Genomic DNA, 21,581 nt, shown 5'->3' with positions numbered 1-21,581 from the left:
TTTACATAGATTAAAATCGAGGATGAGACTTTTATTCCGTAATCTATATTGCTAATAATTTCAAACAAAAAGAAAGAAAAAAAAATTTGTATGAACAAGAAATTAAACTGAGATTTTTGGATTTTTGCACAATATAAATTTTTTCGCAGTATATTACACGACGCGAGTAAACTAAGTATACCAGCGATAACACCGACGATATAATGCAATAAATTTTTTATATCCCAAGTACCTATATAATATTTTTTTCTTTTTTTGATATTACGTTAAGAAATTGACGTTGATTTTTGAGGTAACGCAAACACTTAATGAAATGTCGCGCATGGCGACAGCTACGACTTTCGTACATTTATCATGCATCGAATATACCCCCGTATGAAATATACGAGCGGAGCCCGACATAAATTAGATTGTACTTTCACACCGGGGAATACGATAGAGTACGCGTGTCTCGCATTCGCCATTGCATATCCGCCGAGAAACTTTTGCGTTAGAGAACATCGCCACGGCCATTACGTCGCGGATGTCTATCGAATTGATAGGATACCGTAACGTTTCGTCAATATTTATAATCTCGGCCGATCGATCCGCGGTTCGTAGATGCGCCGAAACAAGAAAACCAGGCCACCGGGACTTTATTTCGTGAACGGAACAACGTCCTACCAAGAATAATAAGTCGTGCCAGATTTTCTCCCGTTCAATCGAATCGCTCGAATTAAAATTGTTGACCTGCTCCACTCGGAGAAAAAAAAAAACTCCTAAACTAGGAAACGGCGAAATATATCGGCGCTAGAAGTAAAATTCTGGGCTTTGGCTTCGCGTTCAAGTATACCCTCGCGTACTCTACAAATTTCAATTAGCGTTTGAAGTTAACTCTCCTGTTTAAAGAATGAAGCACCGGCGAATGTAGTTTCTCGGGTAGCGCAGTATGTGCAAATAAAAAAAAAAGAAAAAAAAAAGTAGCTGGTTAAATCGACGGTAAGATAGATAGAAACGTCGCCCTTTTGCCATAGTGGCTATTTAGATCCTTCCCTCCGTTCTAAGTATATTTGCTAGCCCGTTAGCTAGCGCGGCGGTGTACCGTAAAAATTAACGTTGTTTTCCACGCTTCGCCGTTAAAATTCGAAGTTACCATTGAGCTTGATAAATTTCATTGAATATTTCAATATTATTTGCCGACAATAGAACTCGCTCCTACTTTCGTGCGTCATAATCTCGTATTATGTATAATATGCGGGCGTTCTATGCTATAAAGGTTCCGCGTACAAGCGCGATTTAGTAAATAATTACCACCTGTCGCAGCTAATTTCGCCGACTACGCGTTTCAACATTTAAAGTCGATTTAATTCACTATACAAATTAATGCAATCCGCGGGGAACATAAGCGCGAGGCATTTAAAAATTATTTTCTTGTATCAACGATAGACTTGATGGAAATTATGAAACGTGTTGAAAATCAAAAGCATTTACGGAAGGGAATAAAAATTTACGGAACCAATTAACAATCGTTATTTATACAGAACATAAAAGATATTAAAAAAGAAATTTTTCTTTTTTTTTAATATTGCATGACTTAAGAAAGAAAACTAGTTTTTTTATTACAAGTTTTATATGGTCGACTTTGCATGTAAGCAATATTAAATGAGCGACTTTTGTGAAAACTCTAAAGTGGATACGCTGTGCGAATGGCGGTCTGTTTTGCTATATCCTTACCGTCACGGCGCTTCTTGGTGGCTTAGCTTTAACACGGCAAATCCCACGATCGCTTGGAGCGGAGTTTAAGCTGGGCTTAAGTCTTAAGTGACAGTAATGAAACCGCGTGTCGGTCGGTTTTGCCGAAATGGCATTTTCTTCCCTTCTCACGCGCACAATCGTTACATTAGGACGAACAACGTTTCCGATCGTTAAACGAGAAGTAACGCGTAAGACAAGGATGAGAATTGTTTGGGCATAAAAGTGCGATGAGAAGCTTCTCCCCCCCCGGGGCCGTAGGCGGGGTGATTTTATTACCCCATCGGGTTAAACAGGAGAGAACTAAACGCTTTACCGCGCCGGATGCCGCGATTGCAATTTATACGCGCAATTCGCCCCCGGACTTATGGACGTAACAAAAATACAATAGAGACGCGACGCACGAAGGATTATTCCCGGCGCACGGAACGCACCGATCGATATTAAAACAATCGGACAGGGGCATTATGGCGCTTGAAAAACGGGCCAACTTTGGCACATGTTTTTTCTCGGTATAGCTACGCTACCGCGCCGTCTCTCGGGTGTCTTTTAATTAATTAGCACGGGAGCAGCAGGAAGAGGCAGCTGCCAAGCGGCGCAAGGGGCAGCGTACAGGACGACCGATGGGCGAAACGGGGGGAGAGAGATAGACAGAAAAGTGAGAGAGAGAACCGGGTGGAGGAGAGGGAAGATGGGGCTGCGAAGGGAGACATGCGAATGGGCGAGAGGGCAAAGGTTGGCGTTGCTGCTGCAACATTAGCCCCGGGCCGAAACTGGCTACACCAACCGGGTTCAGCGCGAATGCGTGCAGTTTCGCATACCACCGAAGGTACCTCGGCGCCGAAAGATTCCGCAGGTGCAGTTGCTTACCATCACCACCACCATAAACCCCCCATAAAGACTAGCATCACGACCACCATCATCCGTCTCAGCATCAAACACCTACCTCACGCATTTCTGTATGCGTTGCGCGCGTTTATTTAGCTACTACATCCGCGTGTCTGACATTACGTAATTAAATGCACACAGCCCCGAGCTTAAGTACCAACGTCCCGTTGGTGTATTAATCAATGAAAGAGCCGCGCTTCGCGACGAAAGAGCAAGGCGAACCGGCGTACATCAAAAATAGTTAGAGAACGGTTTGAGATCAAACGCATTTTCGGATTTGCTTTCCCCGCCTCGATTACCTTCCTCCAATCTTGCCCGGCTGTAGAGAAACGGAGGAATTCGATAACGCGAATGGCTCGCCATAAAAATGCGTTCCAGATTTTACACAAGAAATTTTCACGCAAAGAGCAGAGAATGAAAAGGGAGGATTAAATAAAAAAAAAAAAAATAATTTTTAATTATTTCAAACTATTAACAATCTTAAAACAATTACAAAATCTATAAAATAATTGAATCACTTTTATCTTCTTTTATTTAACTCGTTCTATTTCGAGTTCGTCGCGCTTAGATTGCATTAGAAAAGGTCACGCGCAAACTAAATAAATCTTTTATTAAGAACGAAGCAGCGCGTATATCCAACGAAATCCAGATGTGATCACATTTTCAAATTACTACGAACCACCAACAGACAGTTTAGAGGAACGACCGAGGCAGGGAATTTCGAGTTGGGCGAGAAGATAGGATGAGAGATGTACCATGCGGTCCGAGAGAAAACTCGGCGCCAACTTCAGCCTGCGAGCGTGTTGCATGGATGGTCGGGTCTAATGAACGAATGGGGTCTCCGCGTAAAAGAAAACAGGAATAAATAAAAGAGCTCGTCGTCGCTTTTGCGGTCAGTTACTTGCCGCCCGCCGCGACTCCGCCACCGCCCTCCCTCACGGGCTCAGCTCGCCCGGCAAACGCGGTCGCAGTCCGACGGTGGAGCGAAGCTTGCCACCCCACGGTTGAAAATTAATCACTTTTTCATTAATGTCGCCCGCGAAGCGCGGGAGAGAGCACCGCACGCGTTGAAAACTGTCGCATCCTCTCCCCCAATATCTTTATTACAGTTTCTTCGAATCCCACGGGCGGCAAAGAAAGGTAGAAGGCTACAGGAAATTTCTCTTTTTCCAGGTGTTTCGCGCGACGGCGGCGTGTTAAGTGCAGGAGCTCGAAGACATCATTAAGTCCCGCCCGCGAAAATGACACGGCGGAAACGGTCACTCGGTGTAAAACTCGAAACGACACCTTTCCTGCCCCTTTCCCTTCCCCCCTGATTAACGATACAGCTGATAAAGTGAGAAGAGGGACGGTAATGGACTAACTTAATTCGCGCCGTAAAAAGGCAAGCCGATATTTTGGCATAAAAGGCTATATGTCACGCGCTTTGATGACGAAAGTTCATGATGCTTATCTCTTTTATACACGCTATGAATGGAGCTACCGAGTCGTATGATCGATTATCGGCCGATGGTTTACTACCCTCATGAGATCTCTCGCCCCCTTTGACACAATATAACGCGGAGGCCAGATGCTCCCTCGTACGACAGGGGAATTCATGATTCATGGTCAATTTAAAAGGATAAGAGGATGTTAATATAAATTCACAGTCAAGGACCAGGTTCACGCAGTTTGTCAGAATTCTTTTTCGCTTTCCCTTCTCTTCATTTTTTTTTCTCTCCCGTCTTTTTTAAAGTTAATAAAGAATTTATTTTTATATAAACTAGAAGAAACTATGCGCGCAGTATTTTTTTTTTTTTTAATGTCAATTTGCGCGCGTTATTTTATTTGGAGATATTATATATAACATTTTTTTTATAATGATTATAATTAATTTATGGTTGACGGCGTGTTGCCGGTTCACTTACATTTGTAGCTTTCAGTTAGGATAGAGTAGGTTTTTTTTTTTTTTTTCATCCTTCCGTCTGTTTGTCCGTCCGTCCGTCCTTCCTTCCTTCCTTCTTCTTCTTTGTCGCAGAATCCTGAGTTATCCTGAATTATCCTGAATCATCCTGACATCTCGTAGCACTCAAAATCATTCAACACTATATTACACTGCTCTGCTTTTATTTTATAATAAATATCACTGATCACTAACACAATCACTCGGGAGACGAACGACCGAAATAATGACGGTAAATTTATCGCGGCGATTTTTTACGATTTAATTTAAAGAAGCGCGACGAACAATCATTGATTATATAAATTTGCACCCTCGATTTTCTTAGCGTTGCTTGTTTCCGCCGAGTCTTCGCTCAAGTCCTCTTCAATCCAGACGCAAGAAACTGACTGCGATGTTCCCCGCGCACTTTATTTTCGTCAAGTTCTTCGAGAATCGCTGGCTCGAAACGGGATGAGAGTCCCAGCCGCGACGAGGAAGACGGGCGAGGTACGGAAGTCGCATCCTGGCACTGACGATCGGCCGGAACCTGCCGGAGGAGATGATGAAAAGGACGAGCCGCGACGTGTCGAACACCAGATTCCGGACGAAATGTTCTCCGCGCACTTCATCTTCTTTAAGTCCGTCGAAAGTTACTTAATACGGGACGAGAATGATTGCCGCGACGAAGGCGGGAAAGGTGCAGCCGCCATTGACGTAATCCCGCGCAATTATGATGACGATTACCGGAACTTGCCGAAAAAATAATTTTAATGGTTGCCCGGTCGGAAATGTCCGAGTATTACGCGGTGCAGTTCACGCCGGACGCTCCGTGGCGCTGCGTCCGTTGCGCGACGTAATCTTGTCGTTCCGAAATATTTTTTCGAAGCAAGAAATAAAGCACAGAACGACGAGCGAGGTAATTCAGGCGTGCAAAAAATGATTGTTCGTATCCGAGTCGACAACGTCGACACTTATTTATATGCGACAACGTTCTATCCGCGGCCGAATGTACGCGTAATTGCGGAGCGATTACCGACGTGTCCTCGCGCCCGGGTCTCCGCAACCAGACTGAAGTGACCGTTAAAGATTTCGGCCCTAGGAGAGAGCGAGAGGACCGAGTAAAAAGAGCGAGACAGACGATAGCGACGATCGTCGACTGTCCGCTGTCCCTCTCGCACCGAGTTCTCAGAAACGCAGAGCTCGCACCGAGTTCTCGGAAATACCGAGCTCGACGCCGAGCTCGACGCCGAGTTGTGTTTACATTTTGTTTTTTACGAGCTCGCCGAGCTCCAGAAGTCTTCCACCCAAGCAAATGATCGTCGACTGTTCGACAAACGAATATATTTTTTCGCGACTCCGAAACTCAATCGTCATTTTCGAGCTCCCGAATCGTCGTTGGTTTTAAAACTTCGATTCGGACGAGCTTCAGAAATAATCTACTGACCCGAATATTTTTCCGTCTCGTAAAAATATATATTCCTTAAAAAAATCACACGCAGGAACATCGATAAGCCGACGTTAAATAATTCATGCGTCACGCCAAATTTTTTAAGACAGAAGCAGAAGGATCAATTAAACGCATCGCAATTCAAACCACTGTAATTTAAACATATGTGCTTTTATCGGAAAATATATCGTTAAATTCCACTGTTATAAGTTACATGCAGCCGCTGAAAGTTAGCACGCGTGAATTGCTGCGTTAAAAAAAAAAAAAAAAAAAAGGCGGAGGGAAAAAACGATATTGGCACCTCGGCGCCACTGGCGATGTGAAAAGAAGCGAGCGCGGCGTATCTGCATGAAAACAGGTAGAAGTCAAACGTAATCCAATTAGGGGATAATCGCATTGCCTCGAGATTCGTACTCGGGCATTCGGGCGAACTATTGAGTGATTAAAAATAATACCCGGCAACGCGAGCGCAGTCGGAAGTTCACTCACGTGTACGCAAACGCGGAAATTCACCCACTCTTCATTTTATATGAACTCGTTTTTCCTCTCTCCTTTTTTAATTTCTTTTTTTTTTGTTTCCCCTCCCTTCCCCCCTTTTCATTTACCGCCGTGCCACTACGTTACTTTGATCCTACTGCGTATAATAATCCTGTGTTATAAAAATCTTATGTGTATTCAAAATGTAGTTAATTGAAGTAAAAGTATATCCCTTTGGCATTAAAAATTCTTCTTTAATGCATTTTGAATACTTTGTTCATGAATTTATTTCACAGATGCGAAACAATTCTAAATACGTGCGCGAATATACATTTAGCGAACGAACACCGATCGAATCGCTGCGAATTTCAGACATACGTTGGTGATGCGTGCTTGCTCGTGTTAATTTTGTTGCGATTTATTCGTTAAAAAATGTCGCGTCCGTTCGCCAAGTGTATACACTTTTAAAACTATGAGATATTAAAATAAGAGCCACGTAATAATTGTTAATTCATTGCTAATTCGCAATTAAATCTAAATGCGCGTACGGCGACCCAATTTCTTTAAAAAAAAAATATCTCATCCGCTGTATACGGATCCGGTAATTACAAAATTTCATCTTATTTTGCCGACTGGCATTTTAATAAAATATCACCGAATAAGAGATTGCTTATCGGTAAACGAACATAAAGATAATCTGCAATTATAACGTGACGACTGTTTCAATTGTAGAAAACTGCCGGCTAGAATTTCATCAATTGGGAATCAGTACGTACCGATAACAGCCAGGAAAAAGTGTTATCAACGTACAGAAAGCTCCGACTATGAGTCGGTAAATGCAGAAATCTAGTGGCGGGTAAATCTAGGAACCCCTTGGACGTGCAGCCGCTTCTGCTGCCGGTATAGAGACTTACCTTCGATCGCAAGTTCAAAAGGTATTATGCTACGCCGATGTGTCGGTAACGTGGCAAATTTTAATATTTTTTAATAAAACTACTCGTTAAATTTTTAATTATTTCGACCGCTTTTAATATATGTGTGTACTAGACGGGGAAAATAAAAAATTTAATTGGTTTGTAGAACGTAGGTTTGCGTTCGAGAAATTAAATAAGCATCGACAAAATATCGTCGAACGCGAATTGTAATAAGTAACGTTGTTAAACGAGTGGCTTTTTAATTACGATAGATAATATATTAATATTAAAAGTTAATATTTATTAATTAGTTAATTCCGAAAATGACGCCGGTGCTTTTGTTACTCGGCACGCGTCACACATCGGGATAACATAGCTTTTATAATTATCAACGTCACAGAAACGTATCGATAAAGCCAATAGAATTTTATAAAATAATTGCTTGTTATATGAGGTTTACTTTCCACTTTTCCGGCATCGGAAAATGATAACTTTTAACCCGTATATTTAAATTAATGTTCTTAGTTTGTATATCATATTTATAGTGCACGATGATATGTATGTATATTTTTTGTAAAACATATCAACGTCAAATTAAAAAATATCGCAGATCAGTTTTATTGCACAGATTCAACGATAGACCAAGATAATAGATGATAAGACAACAAAATATTTTCACTTACACGCCATATTATAGAATTTATAGATAATAAATCGTACTGCTCGAGAAATGGGGGTTGGGTTGAATTTATATTGTTAAAAGTGTATGAATAAAGGTAACAAATGTACTCATAAAATAATCTATCAAAAAAAAAAAAAAAATTGTTATTGAAAATATATGTGCTATTAATACTAGTGATATAATCTCGTAAATAAAAATTTAACGCATGATGAAAATCTTTTCCAGTCAAATGCAATTTAAATTAAATCATAAATATGTATGAGAAAACATATCTCCAGCAACAAACACATGCGCGTGTATAAGAAAAGTATAATTTTAAAAACTATAAAGAAATTTTATTCTTCCTTTTATTTTTAAATAATAAATAAATTTCTATTTTATTAATTCTTTGAACGTAAAGAAAAATTTTGTAATAAAAGTGACGATAAATAAAATCGATGGGAGATGAAACAAATGTCCATATATCGTCGGAGAAGAAAAAAACGCAAGTAGGGCAATGGAAAAATTATCGATAAACGTATGGTATGCATATGCAAATTAAGCAAAGAAGAAAATTCAATATAACTATAAAGTGACCTCACATATAATGCTATCTACAGTTAATTAAAAGCATGATTTATACTCTTGACATTATCTTTTATCGCGGAAGAGGCTTAAGATCATATGCCGCTAACAAGTAAAATTATTATCAACACGTCATTTCATTAATCATTAATTGCAACATAAATTTTGCAAGCTAAACTTTATAGACAAGTTACAAAATTACTACGAGTGTATACTCTATTCTTACCTCGTTAAAAATTGCAAAAAAAAAACAGGAAGAAAGGCTAAATTCTAAAAGCGGCTTTTAATATTAAAAATAAGCAATGAGAAAACAATCGAGGAGCGGCGAATAAATGTCAGAGATTTTTTCCTCTTTTTTTTTTCTTTTTTCCTTGCTTGCATATATGTGCGGCCAGCAGAGAAATAATATGCGAAAGGTAAATGAACAACGTAAAGATAACAAACATACGTGCTACGTCGGTTGCTACTGCACGGACACTTCGTGCATCCCTCCACGGGATTCCACTGTCGGTACGCACCTGTGTCGCTTTTCAGAGACTCGGGAAACGTGGCTAGGTCCGCCCTGAAAGCAAACATCGCAGAGACACGTTAATTTCAGCGGGTGGGAAAAAAAAAAAAAAAAAGAAATCAATACGTGTTCCTCCGCGCGTCGAGAAACGGCATCGCGGTTCCTATTGTTACAACCACGTGTCTCTAACGCTTTCGCAAATAATCGTCGACGAGCAGCCGACGTGTTCGGCCGACGCGCTGACGACGGTTTCGTTGAGATGACAGTTCCGGGACGCGACGACGGCGACGTGCACGCGAGAGACGGACTGTTCACCGGCGCGAATAACGACGACGTGAAAAGAGTAGGAAAAAAAAAAAAGGAAAAAAAAAGAAAAGAAATTTGCGCGAGTTGAAGGAGCAATCGCGCGATATTCTATCTCGCGATTATTCCGCACTTCCGGCCGGCTGTCACAACACGCGAAACGCTCGTGGACGAGGCGCGTTGCCATGGTGACGTTCGTTTATTCACCGGCGCCGGCGAGGTGTCCAAACACAGTTTATATAAATACATACATATTTCATTATTTTCGATACAAATAGAATTAATTCATATATATTTGGCTCTTTTCTACCGTATTGATTTTGTATAACTTGCTTATGAGTTGAATAAATATTAATACGAGCATTTGACTACCAAATCTGATAATTTATGTAATAGTCCTGCAGCAATCACGCGCTCGAATACTACCACTAGTAATTCAAGAATATACACAAATTTTTTTTTTCCTTTTTTAATTAACAATTACACTTTATCTCCAAATTGTATGATCACATCTTCGTTGAGAAGAAACAACTTAAACGCCAGCCCACGGAAAACCGGGCATGCCTACCCGTTGACAGTAACCAACGTGCGACACGTTAATGATCCCGCGTACGCGAGTGTCATCGGCGTTCGGACATCGATAAACAATCCTGATATCGTTCGCCGGCGCGGTTATCGCGGCGTGACGCGAGGCGGGTGGTCAGCACGCGGAAATTCTCGCGGGCGATACGAGATCGAGACAGACAGACGTGTCGGTCCCCAACGATTTGACACGCGGAGTAAAAAAAAAAAATTCACCAGCGAAGTGGCAGGCGGCACGAGTGACAGATCCGCTCGAGCGAGACGAGCGCGCGACGGCGGCGTAACCCGCACGGGCCGACCGCCGCTCGTCGTCACGTGCTCGCGAGGATCGATCCTCGTGGCGCAAGGACTCGTCGACGAGACGGCCCGACGGCCGCTGGAAGCACGGAACTCGAGGAGACTTCTCCTCGCTGGCCGCGGACACACGTAAGGGAAAAAAAGATCACTCACCGCGTTCCCTGCGTTCGCGACGATCTCTCGGGCGCCTCGGGCGCGCCACGCTTACATCATAGCACAAGTACGCACGCACTGTATCTATAACCTAGGCTCGGATGCTACAAAACTCGTGTAAAATGTATAAAAAAAGGCGACGACTAGGAAGCTGCCAAGAGAATTGCCATGGCGATGCCAACCAAGGCGGCCATGTTGTGCACGCCGCGACCGGTAATTCCATCTAGCCGGCGGACCCGGAAAGCTCGTCCTCGACGCGCGGAGGATCACGTCGAGATCTTCACCGGGTCACGAACGCCCGACATCGAGACGTTTTCGAAATAAATCGCCGGTCCCGCGACTGCACTTCAAAGATAATTACGTTAGACCATTATATTAGACTGTTACGTTGGATTATTAATTATAATCTATTTTCGAAACTTTTTATCATCGCCGCGATTACCGGCGGATCGACGTCGAGATAGCTCGAACGTTTTGCGAAGCTGCTCAAAGATGACTCTAGGCGTATCTGCTATAGGCTTACTACCCATGTGCGATCTCACCCGACGCCACCCACTTCTCGTCTCGATAAAAGTAAAAAAAATAACAGAGGGCTTATTGCTAATTTCGATGGCGAGGTCCCCTCGCCGAGGTGGCAGGTGCTTTTATTTCGCACGAAACGTGCGCGCCTTTCGCTATCTGAAAACTCGAACGCCGGATGAAATAAACATTTTCGTACGATAAAAGTTTCCCCGCGGTAATAGCCGCTCCTTCTCCATCTGACTTTAAGCATAATGCGCGTATAAAATGATAAAATAAAGCAAAACCGGCGCCCAGCCGCGCATCGCGAGCTATTGTATCAGCCTCGAAACAAACGGGCTATTCAGCCCCGCGTCCTCGATTGCAGCACCGTCGTCATTCCGTTAATTATCTCGCGGAACGAATTGGCTAGGGATAAGGTGGAGGGACGCTTTTAATTTTCCCGCATCGCGCAGCAATTTTCCGACAACGGGGGCAGAAGCGGAGAAAAGAGAGAATCGGGATGTTATTAACGGAGAGCCGAGGAATGGCGAGAATGATTGGTTTCGCGGCGCGAGAAGAGATTTTCCAAGGGAGGTTGAAATTCGCGCGTTCGAAGTTAGCGTTTTCGCAAAGTGCTCCCCATCGCGAAGACGGGGGCGAGATTAGAGAGAAAGGGAAGAAGCGTAAAGCAGTTTAAGAGAAGACACGCGTGTCTGGCACGGCGACACGCGTCAGGTGTCGGCGTGCAACAAATTGTGAGCATCCATGAGGCGTAGGGGGACGCGTTTCACGCTAGGAACTTTGCATTCGTTACGAAAGAAGGGTGGGTTGGGGCGGAATGAGAGGGACGAGGAGAGGAAGCAGGAAGCAAGGAAGACCATCGCGTTAAGAGTCGTTACGCGAGTTAGGATATCCGCCGCCATACGAACGCGAGTAACTCCTTTAACGAACTCCCAAACGAAGTTCGGCTTCTTACTCCTCCGATTTCAGAGTTACGAGCTCATCTAATTAATATCAAGGATTCCTCGCTCGGAGGATACTTGAAACACGTGCCTTCGCTTTCACCGGTGGCGGCGGATGTCATCCTTTTCCTCCTTTCCCTTCTTTTTTTTTTCTTTTTTTCTTCCCACCTCCTTACCGCCCACCCTCCCCGCCCGCCCTCCGTTCGTTTCCTCACAATTAGAGGGTAGCCCGAAGTTCTTGCCCGTTAGAGAAACTGGAAGGAATTGCTAATTACTTGCTTCCCAGCTTGAATTTAAAACTGCTTTAAGAGTTGACTCGTTTTCGGTTATCCGATTACGGCTCGTCAATACCGGAGGGCCACGCACGGGCACAGATAAGAGGGGAAAGAGGGCGATTAAAAAGAAAAAGATAAAAGAAAGAAGAAAAGAAAAAGAACAAAAAAAATTCGACGCCCCCGGTATCACGTAATCGACGTGACTTCCCGCCGTGACGGGGCGAAACATAATTTTATTGCGCGGGCGTGTCTAATAACTTGCGCCCCGCGCTGAACTCTGCCTCCCCCTCCCCCTTTCCCCCTTTCTGCCCCGAAAACTTGGTGGCGGAGATATATTTTCGTTTCATCGTCGTAGACGTTATAATAGAAGGAGATTGAGGTTGCGAGGGGTGGAGTTTCAAAACTCGCGTAAATGTGTGTGGCACGAGGGGCAGGAGGGGGAGGGCGGAAAGGGTCCTAACCCCTTCTTCTATTTTCTCCCATCCTCCTGATTACTTCGTAAACTTTGCGCCCGTCGGAACGATGCAACGGAAGCTTTTAGACACTTGTTTCTGGTGCGTTACGCAATCTCTGTAAGCCAGGTTTTACCGCGGGGATTCGCGAAACTGACTGCCGGATAGATATGATAAAGAGGAGCGCAGGTCGAGTCTGTCCGCAACGGTGAGGATAACGCTCCACTACGGCTGAGTGCGATGTTAAAGGGAAACGTGCGAATTCGAACGAGAGATCCTCCAACTTAATTTCATAAGTAAGGCTCGCCCAAAGGAAGGAGGAGGACGCCCGGGGAGGGGGGGGAGGAGGCGTGATTCTCGCCGGTGTTTTTGCGACGGCAACGATCCGCGCCGCACGGAGAGACCGCAATTGTAGTCGGCGACCGCGTCGTTCGCGTGCACTCGGAATGCAGGTCGTTGCAATTGCTCGTGTTGCGTGTTCCGTCCCGTCCAATGTATTGCCCGAACAATATAGCACGTCAGCTTTTGTCCGCGCTGTCTGTTTCATTCCCCGTTAATAAAATACCTCTCGAATGTGCCCCCGGGGAAGGAACGTCTCCTTCGTCGCTTCGCCGTCGAAGTGTCCCCGCGAAAAACACGAGGCTACGCGACGCTCCTCGTTCAATTCAAGCTACCTGGCATTCAACGCTAGCGTATCGGCGAGCGAGTGAATGAAAACGCGCGAGGAGGACTTTCGAGATACGTTGCGCCGGAGCTGATTACGCGGCACGTGTAAATGGTGAAAAAAAGGGGAAGCGAGATACGGCGAGAACTAATTTGACTCCGGCTCGACGGGCGCTGAAGAATAAAATAACGAAATAAATATCGAAGGGTATGTCGCCCACGCGTTATTTATGGTATTGTACAGCATTGTACGGTGCTGCACGCGGCACAATAGATGCGTCAGTCAGTAGCGAGAGATCGAATTATTTCTCATCGCAAATAGAAGGCGGAGTAAGGCGGCATTGACATTTTCGTAGAGAAACACGAAGGCGCGTGGAACAAACGGCATCATGTGCTGATTTCCCACACACTTTTTCTTTTCCTACGAGATTGTCAATAAGTTCTCCCCTTTCCTCCCGCTTCCCGAGCCTCTCTGATTAATATTACGTTTAACAAAAGAAGTTATTGAATAATCGCCTAATGCAAAATGCATCGTTCACTGCTAACGATAATTGTTGATTATCATAAAATACCTATTCAAATGTAATGGATGATATTTCGGGCGAGCATTGATATTAATTTCGACGAGTAACGAAACGTGTCAATTCCCGGTTATTCATAATCGGCTATCAACTTTAACGAATCGATGTTCGATTATTCGACTGCCTTCAAACCTGCCTTACCGCAGTAATATTGCGAATTTCGCCGAACGAAACTAACTGATTTCCCACGGGATAAATCCCAAGCAAAAGCTGCCACGCCTCGCTAGAAATGCGATGTAAATTTATCGTAAAGGCTTAAATTGCTGTTTCACACGGCTGCATTCCGGACCCTTTACTACGTTCTTTCAGATTTTAAATTACTTACTGAATCATTTCCACTCCTTTCGCAGCTCTTTTTTTTTCTCCCCCGTTAATAAAACGAAGTCTCGTTTTTATTGTCGAACATTCACAAGTCAATCACGCGATTAAAAAATAGAGAGGAAAAAAAAAGAGAAAAAAAAAATGTAGCAAAAATAAAAGCCAGACGAAATGGTACGCGATACGTGTTCCAAACTTTGTGCCTTTTATATTCTCAGTATTGATCGCGTATCAATCGGTGTTTCGTCAGTGTATTTTAGTTCTCATTACCGGAAGGGAGCGAAATGTGCGTGTGTGACCTTTACGAGTGTTACGTAGCACTTAAAGCGAGAGCGGTTTCATCGGAGGGTTGGCTAAAGAGACTGGGATCTTGAGGGATTGAGGGGCCGGTGTCAGATTACTGAATATGCGGCGTTTCCGAGAGACGAGTAGATCCGCGTAGCAAAGTAGAACGGGTATGTATTCATGATAGCAATCGCTGAATCAGCGAGCCTAGCCAGCTTACGTACATTCTGAAGATATAGACATTATCCCTGTTGATTAAGATAAATTGAAATCGTTTTGCGTACGTGGCTTGGGCAAAATTATAAACGTACAATCAACAGAATTTCTTTTCAGCATTTATGCGAGCATCGCGTATAATATTCATCGTTATTCCGTGTATATCAATCCTACTTCATTATTTATCCCGATCTCCTCGATAGAAACTCGCGACGTTCATTCGCGGCGGCTGTAAATTACACGCCGAACGAGACAAAATTCGCCGGTACCGTCGTCTCTCGCGAGACGTCGAGATTCGCCGCGGACTTAGATACGTGAGGAATTACGGAGCTCGCAGCTGTTTGAGAATTCATGACACTGTCCCGTACCGGTAAAGTATCCAGATCACTCGATCGCCAACGGCGAATTCCTAAGAATTCCTTATATCGCTGAAATAACTGGTGTACGTGCCCGTGAGGCGGAAGCGACTTCAATTTCTGTCTCGGAGCGGTGAAATCCGGGACGCGGAAAAATTTGCACGCCACGAAGAGCGGTGGTTTCGCCTGTCCGTGAGCGCGGGAACCGTCGCCAGTTTTCCCCCCAGGCCGGACAGATAGTCGATATTTCCGCGGAACATATTTAAGCATGGCATTTAATAGTAACACACCGTTACCCGACTGACCTTTTCCGCGGGCGGCAAACACCTATAAACGTGTTTGATTTTCCGCACAGGATGCACGGGTGCACGCGTATTACAGAGTTGGAGGGCTCTCGCTATTTGCGAAAGGTCAGCCGGGAAGGGTCGAGACCAAGATTCTCGTGGGTGAACACGTGAGGGCTCGGCCGAATACCGTCGAATTATCGGCTACACCGTCCTCGCCGCAACGCGCTCGGGAGATATCCACACATTAGTCGGCGCGGAAGCCGCAAATAACGACGGCATTTAACGGTGCGCGCGGGATGATAAAATGGAGAAGAAAATACAGCTGGTTAACCGTCTTTAATCGATTTCCACCGCGCAATTGAAAGAGATCTATCGAGCGACGTTTACTGTTTTTTTTTTTTTTCCTCTCTCTCCCTCTCTCTGCACGGGATACTTCCAAGCGCGTGCGATCGTGCTCGAGGACTTCGTTTTTTCTTTTTCTTTCCTCACGTTGTTTACTTAAGCCCGTTCTAGCAGTTCCATCCAATTTCACAAGCGCAGCGAAGAAGCGAAGTCTCGCACGAAGGCGAAAACCCTATATAGTAAGTTGTTCGTGATCTTATCGCGGTCAGTGGTATCCTCTCATAGGCAGGTGGCATGTCTACAGAGTGTATTCCGCAAACGACTTTTTTTTCTCCTTTTTTTCTCTCCTTGTCTATTTTTTTTTTTTTTTTACTAATGGAAAAAAATGCGTGACCGAAGGCGTGGCTGACGTGATATGCTTTCTCCATTTACATAAAAGCTACGCGAAACGTCGCACCCGTTTTTGCAATGTTGATCGTTTGGCAAAATAGATGGTAATGTGTGGCATTTACATAAACGTTTTACGGTTAAAACTAGTTATTCTCGTTGCGAGACAACGTTTCCGTACACGACAGCGATCGTGTCGGGGTCGAAAGAGCGAACGATCAGTAATCGGTGATACGTCTTCCTTGCTCGAGGGTAAACAACGACAAATCGATGAACAGCGAAGGTGTTGGACATAAACTCGAGTAAGCCGGCGTTAAATGAACGTAAGTATGCACTCGCCTTTCTCCGATTCTTTCCCCCGTGATTTTTTTTCCCCTACCGAAGATAATAACGACAATTTCGGAAATTAATTTGTAATAAAAAATACGTAAAATATTTAAAACATCGTAGGTAAATTTATTACACGTAAAAATGTGTGCTAAAGATTTGATACTGCGTGGAAATTTAAAAATAACATCGTGATCTATCACGTATCATAAATGTAAAAATATCCGATGCTATCGAAAGATTATTGTCTCTAGACATGTTTGCGAGGGAGATCTCTTAGATATATGCAAATTGTATTTTGTTAGATATATTTTTACGAAGCATATTTGAAAAGGGAAAACACGCTTGGCTTTTTTTTTCTTTTTATTTCAAGACTTACGTTACTTTTAATCGATATTGATTTGCAAGCGAGAAATAATTTAATAGTGCAAGATGTTCGCACGAATAATTCTTTCATTAAGAGAAAGAGATAATACCGCGAGCTAATTAATTGAAACGCTGAGACTCTTAAATCTCGCTGCATTTTGTACTGAATTTACAACTTCGGTATCGAGTTAAAAAATGATCTCGCAAACGTAAAAAATGAGACGTAAGAGAATAAAGATTTAATTCAATTTTTTCTATCAAACATATTCGAAATCATTTATATCGAATTTTATACATTCCTTTGTATATTCGAATTTAAAAGCAACATTTATATATCCTGTTGCTAGGGATTCAATTTGTATCGTGCGCAAATATATTGCAAAACGGATTATTGGCTACCTGCCTCAAAATTGCTTCTTTCAATTTCGTTTTTATGTAAAACGCGGGGATGATTATCGGCACGAAATCCCGATGCGCGAAGTCAACGTGAAAGAATATCGGATATGCCGTCGCAGATTACATTTAGTCGTGATTCCTGCGTTTCATAACGGTGGATAATTACATCACCGACTGTCAATAATTGGTCGGTGACCCGTGCGCGAGATGTAAAGTAATGACTCCTATATTGCCCTGGCATTGCCGCGCGATATCCATACGTCAAATTGTGATGTGCCCCTTCTGTACGTGCGTACACGTACAGTATAACTCGTATGTTTATTGTCGATCTGTTTGTCTGCGAGTTAGGTGCAATGAACTGCTGATAACTGAGAGTTATTAACGCACGCGATCCGACGAATATACGCTCTGAATAAATTTAATCGGTGTGGCTTATCGGCGAACGAGCATCGCTGAGTGCCGTGCTAAACAATACCGCTAAAAATAAAAGGGGTAAAGAAAAGAACGAGAGCAAAAAAAAAATCCAACAGCGTGAGATTTCGAAAAACATATCGTTGCTACGTGAGATTTAATCGGGGATCATTATGGTATCTTTCGAGAAAAAAGAGAATAGGAAATAAAAAAAAAAAAAAAAACGTAAATACAGTAATAATCCATTAATTAATTAAACATGAATATGCTATTTTTGTGTGATAGATGAATGAATGAGTGAATGAATGTACGTCAAATTTCCTAGTGGATTTAATTAAACCGCTTGACCTAACATTTTATTTTATTTTATTTTTTTTCAAACCTTTGCCACGTTAATACGAATGCCAGTGCGAATCCATGCTCGGTCAGTTAATCCCGGAAAAAAATTTCATTATCGTGTACTTCGCGCGCTTGGGCCAAAATTGTGAAATACATTACTCGGATTACCGCGCGCAACCTCGTAATCGCGTTAATGATTTGCGGTACGCTCGCTAATGATCGCCGCCTCGTATCGACGCGGGAAAAGGCACCGGGAGAAAACCAATGTGAAACAAGAGATGCGATAGCGTAGCTGCAATTAATACCGCGGTGTTCGCCGACAGGGAACAACGGCGGCACGCGCGTGTTAGACTTTTCGGGGCGAGAATTATCGCGACGGAACGGCGTGAAGCGGCTGGTTCGATTCGCGCCGTTTACAACCGCCAGTTAAAATTAGCCTTGCAACAAGTTATATTGGTACATGCCGTTTACCCGCGATACCCTCGGTGCCCACGCAATTCCGAATTCCGGTTGGAAGCGGCGAATCACGCGCCTGAAATTGTAATGCCCGTGATAGTCCGCCACATACCGTAATAATTCCATCTCGAACAGATTTCCCCGGCTTGGCTAATTATTATTTCCCCGCGGGCTGGAAGTATCGCATCGATGAGGTTCCCTCCCTTTTGCAAATTTCAATTTCGCTGCGTTGCATCCGTACAGAAGTAGATACGCACGAACGAAAATAGCGTGTAGATGTTTACGGGAATGAATACGGAAACAGATATTCTATGAAGCTCGTTGTTAACTCTGTAAAGTGTTGCCACTCGATAATGTTGAAATGTAACTAATATGCCGGAAAAAAAAAAAAAAAAAAAGTACCACTCGAAGCTCCTGTTTTCGCAAATTATCCTGCAAAACAACGTTCCTCGATTTCCCTCCTTCTCCCACTTTCACATTTTGCACAAGCGGATTGAGCGTTTTGCACAGCCGATTACGCGCGGCGTATTGGCGCTACACGGCAGCGCACTTTGATAATAAATAATAACGATTTGGGAAATTTTTTTTTACAACGGCGGTACGATGGGGCCGAAAAACAAAAATAGGAGAGACCCAGGCTCGTTGGGAGTGAATTTTTTTTATTATTTTTCTTTTCCCCTTTTTTTTTTTTTTTGCAGTATTTTCGCCGCACCGGCTGCACTATTTATTCGCGTTGCACACGGCGCTGCCGATTTGCATCAGTTTGGGAAGTGAACGAATAATTATTTTAGCAACGGCAACACTAGCGTTATCGGCGACACCAGCGGCGTGCGCAATAGCGCGACACCGGCGAGGGGGGTGGTTTAATCAGCCTTCCATTGTAATGTTGACAACTATAACGGAAATGCTGAATAGAAGATTAGACTCGAACTAATGGGTTCTATAGAGGGGGATTTGGCTTGAAATAGGAAATGGGCGGAATGATTCTAGCCGAGCGAGCCGATCTAAGGCTAAACAGACTTGAATTTCACGCTCGACTCTAACGGTACCCGTTCAATGGCGCAATTGGTGTGTATCCGCGCTTGCAACAACGCCTCGCACCAGAACAGCGAAACATAAACGGCTATAGAATGTCCCCCCTAAAAGTAACCTTAAGCGCGCAAATTTTGTAGCGGCCGCATTTAGCAGCGAGCTAATATGCCGAGCTTCGTCCGCATAAGTGAAATATTTCAGTAGTTTAATCTAATGGCGAGCATTGATTCCCTTTTCATTTTCTACTTTCATTCTATTTGCGTATTAATTCGGTCGGTCGTGATTCCGAGCGGCTTGAAATTTCCAGGGCAATATTCGCAGCGAGGCGGTTTCAATTTATTGCGTTTGTCTTCATTACTCGCAAGCAAAAATTGTCGCGGCGCGCACTAGGTGCCGATTAAGACCGGCGTGACATAACTTACGAACAAAATACGGCAATAACAAATTTTACGATAGGCAAATATTTTTTGACGATGTAAGTAATAATATCCGACAGTGAAGAGTAAACGTTTGCACGGAGGAAAAAGAGGGTGTCGTCGATACGGTAAACAGCGACGTACAATATATTATTACTTGCCACGACAGTATTCGAGGTACAACGATAACACTTGATATTCATAAAACCAACCGAGCGAACTAGCATGCTTGCCGTTTAATACGGAAGCTCTGAGGCGAGCTCGTGTGCGCTTCTTTATAACTCAATAACGTTTATATAAGAGTAAGGCTTTACGTTCTACCTTATTTGGTTCTGAAGCAAAGGGCATGATGATTGTGGCTAAGTCCCTTTTTGTAGAAGCGAGAGATTGCGTTTTCAAATCAGCACCGAGCCAGAAATGTAACTCAACGTTTAGATACTACACATAATTATTACCGGCTGTTAACGAGCTTGAAGAATAAGATATCTAAACATTTTTCGTCACGTACTAGCCTATTACGCGACTGATCTAGTTAACGCGCGCTCGATTGCGAGTTCGCTGACCGCCGGACCCACCGGCCGCCTCGTGCACCGGCCGCCGGACCCGCCGACCGCCTCGCAAGCCGTGAGCACGTGCCTCGCTATCTAGCTTTGCTAGTTCGTTATTATGACTAATATTAATCTGAAATCTGTCTAAGAAATATATTTAATTTTTGCGACGCAGCCACAAGCTCTGTAAAATTAGAATGGCTGAGTTTCAACTCGACGTGTTTATTAAAATATAAATTAATGTTCAGAAATATTTTAGAACTGTAGTACTGAACTGTAAAATATCTTTAAAAATGGGCTAGATTGATAATTTATTTGTAAATCGTAAAAAGTGATAAAAATTAAATTAAATTAATATTTAAAATATATATGTCAGCGAGGGTGTTAAAACATCACCCGAGCGATAAGTCTAGAATATATCTTTAATCTGTATGAGCTTGTAATTTTTTAGGATTACGTTTTATTAAATATCTTGACGGAAATGTTAACGGGAATAAAATTCGTTTCGTAACAACATTTTACTGCAATCTCGTGTTTATAACGTTCACGCTCTAACACGGCGGAACGATTTTACATGACATTATGTGGCTTTATGTTAATTTTAATTAATAATTCGGCGTTACAGGTATTTATTGGCGCGCAAAATGCGATTTGAGGTAATAGCGTAGTGGCAATAGCATAAGGAATTAATATATATACACGATAAATTTTAACGTAAACGTTTTGAAGTGATTACGCCGGGGCGCGCGTCTTCGCGTAATTTTCACCCGTGCAGAAATCGATGGTCTACGCTCCGATAACTGGAATAAAGACGATTTTGTGAAGAATATAACGTGCTATTACGTTTACTAGGGTCGCAGGAACCTCACCGGCCGTAAAAGTATTTTTACTGCGACATTACAGACTGGGTTCAGCTATCTACCTCTGCTCCGGCCGCCTCCGCGCCGCGGAAATCGCTTTTCAAATCGCTGTTTACGTAACCGTAAAAGGACAGTGGCGGATCGAGGGCAGACAAAGGAGTGCAACGACACGGAACGAAGAAGGCGACCATCGCGAGAAAAGTACGGTGACGAAGGGTAAAGAAACGACAGAGGAAGATTAGCATAGATATTGGAGCTGAAAAACATTTTTAACTTTGCGGCAATATTAAGAAGAGTTACCACTTCTATTAACTTTGTAATATTTGTCTCTCGCGGGG

The 21,581-nt window shown here is 43.3% G+C and overlaps 1 protein-coding gene across 16 annotated transcripts in view; it reads right to left on the bottom strand.

The window, feature by feature from the left end:
• The window catches only part of Lar (tyrosine-protein phosphatase Lar), a 403,675-nt gene that overhangs the window by 267,707 nt on the left and 114,387 nt on the right, over positions 1 to 21,581 (bottom strand). For 9 of the 16 annotated variants that reach the window (XM_070671186.1, XM_070671188.1, XM_070671201.1 and 6 more), the window contains one exon: positions 9,073 to 9,186. In XM_070671186.1, coding sequence (XP_070527287.1) covers positions 9,073 to 9,186 — 114 coding nt within the window. Of the gene's footprint in view, positions 1 to 4,526; positions 4,546 to 9,072; positions 9,187 to 9,258; positions 9,326 to 10,467; positions 10,656 to 21,581 lie in introns of those variants that run through there. The other 7 variants (XM_070671194.1, XM_070671193.1, XM_070671197.1 and 4 more) reach the window with 6 other exon arrangements.

The sequence above is a fragment of the Cardiocondyla obscurior genome, linkage group LG22, assembly GCF_019399895.1.
Source record: "Cardiocondyla obscurior isolate alpha-2009 linkage group LG22, Cobs3.1, whole genome shotgun sequence".
NCBI classification, from domain to species: domain Eukaryota; kingdom Metazoa; phylum Arthropoda; class Insecta; order Hymenoptera; family Formicidae; genus Cardiocondyla; species Cardiocondyla obscurior.
This window is presented reverse-complemented; position numbering and strand designations above follow the sequence as displayed.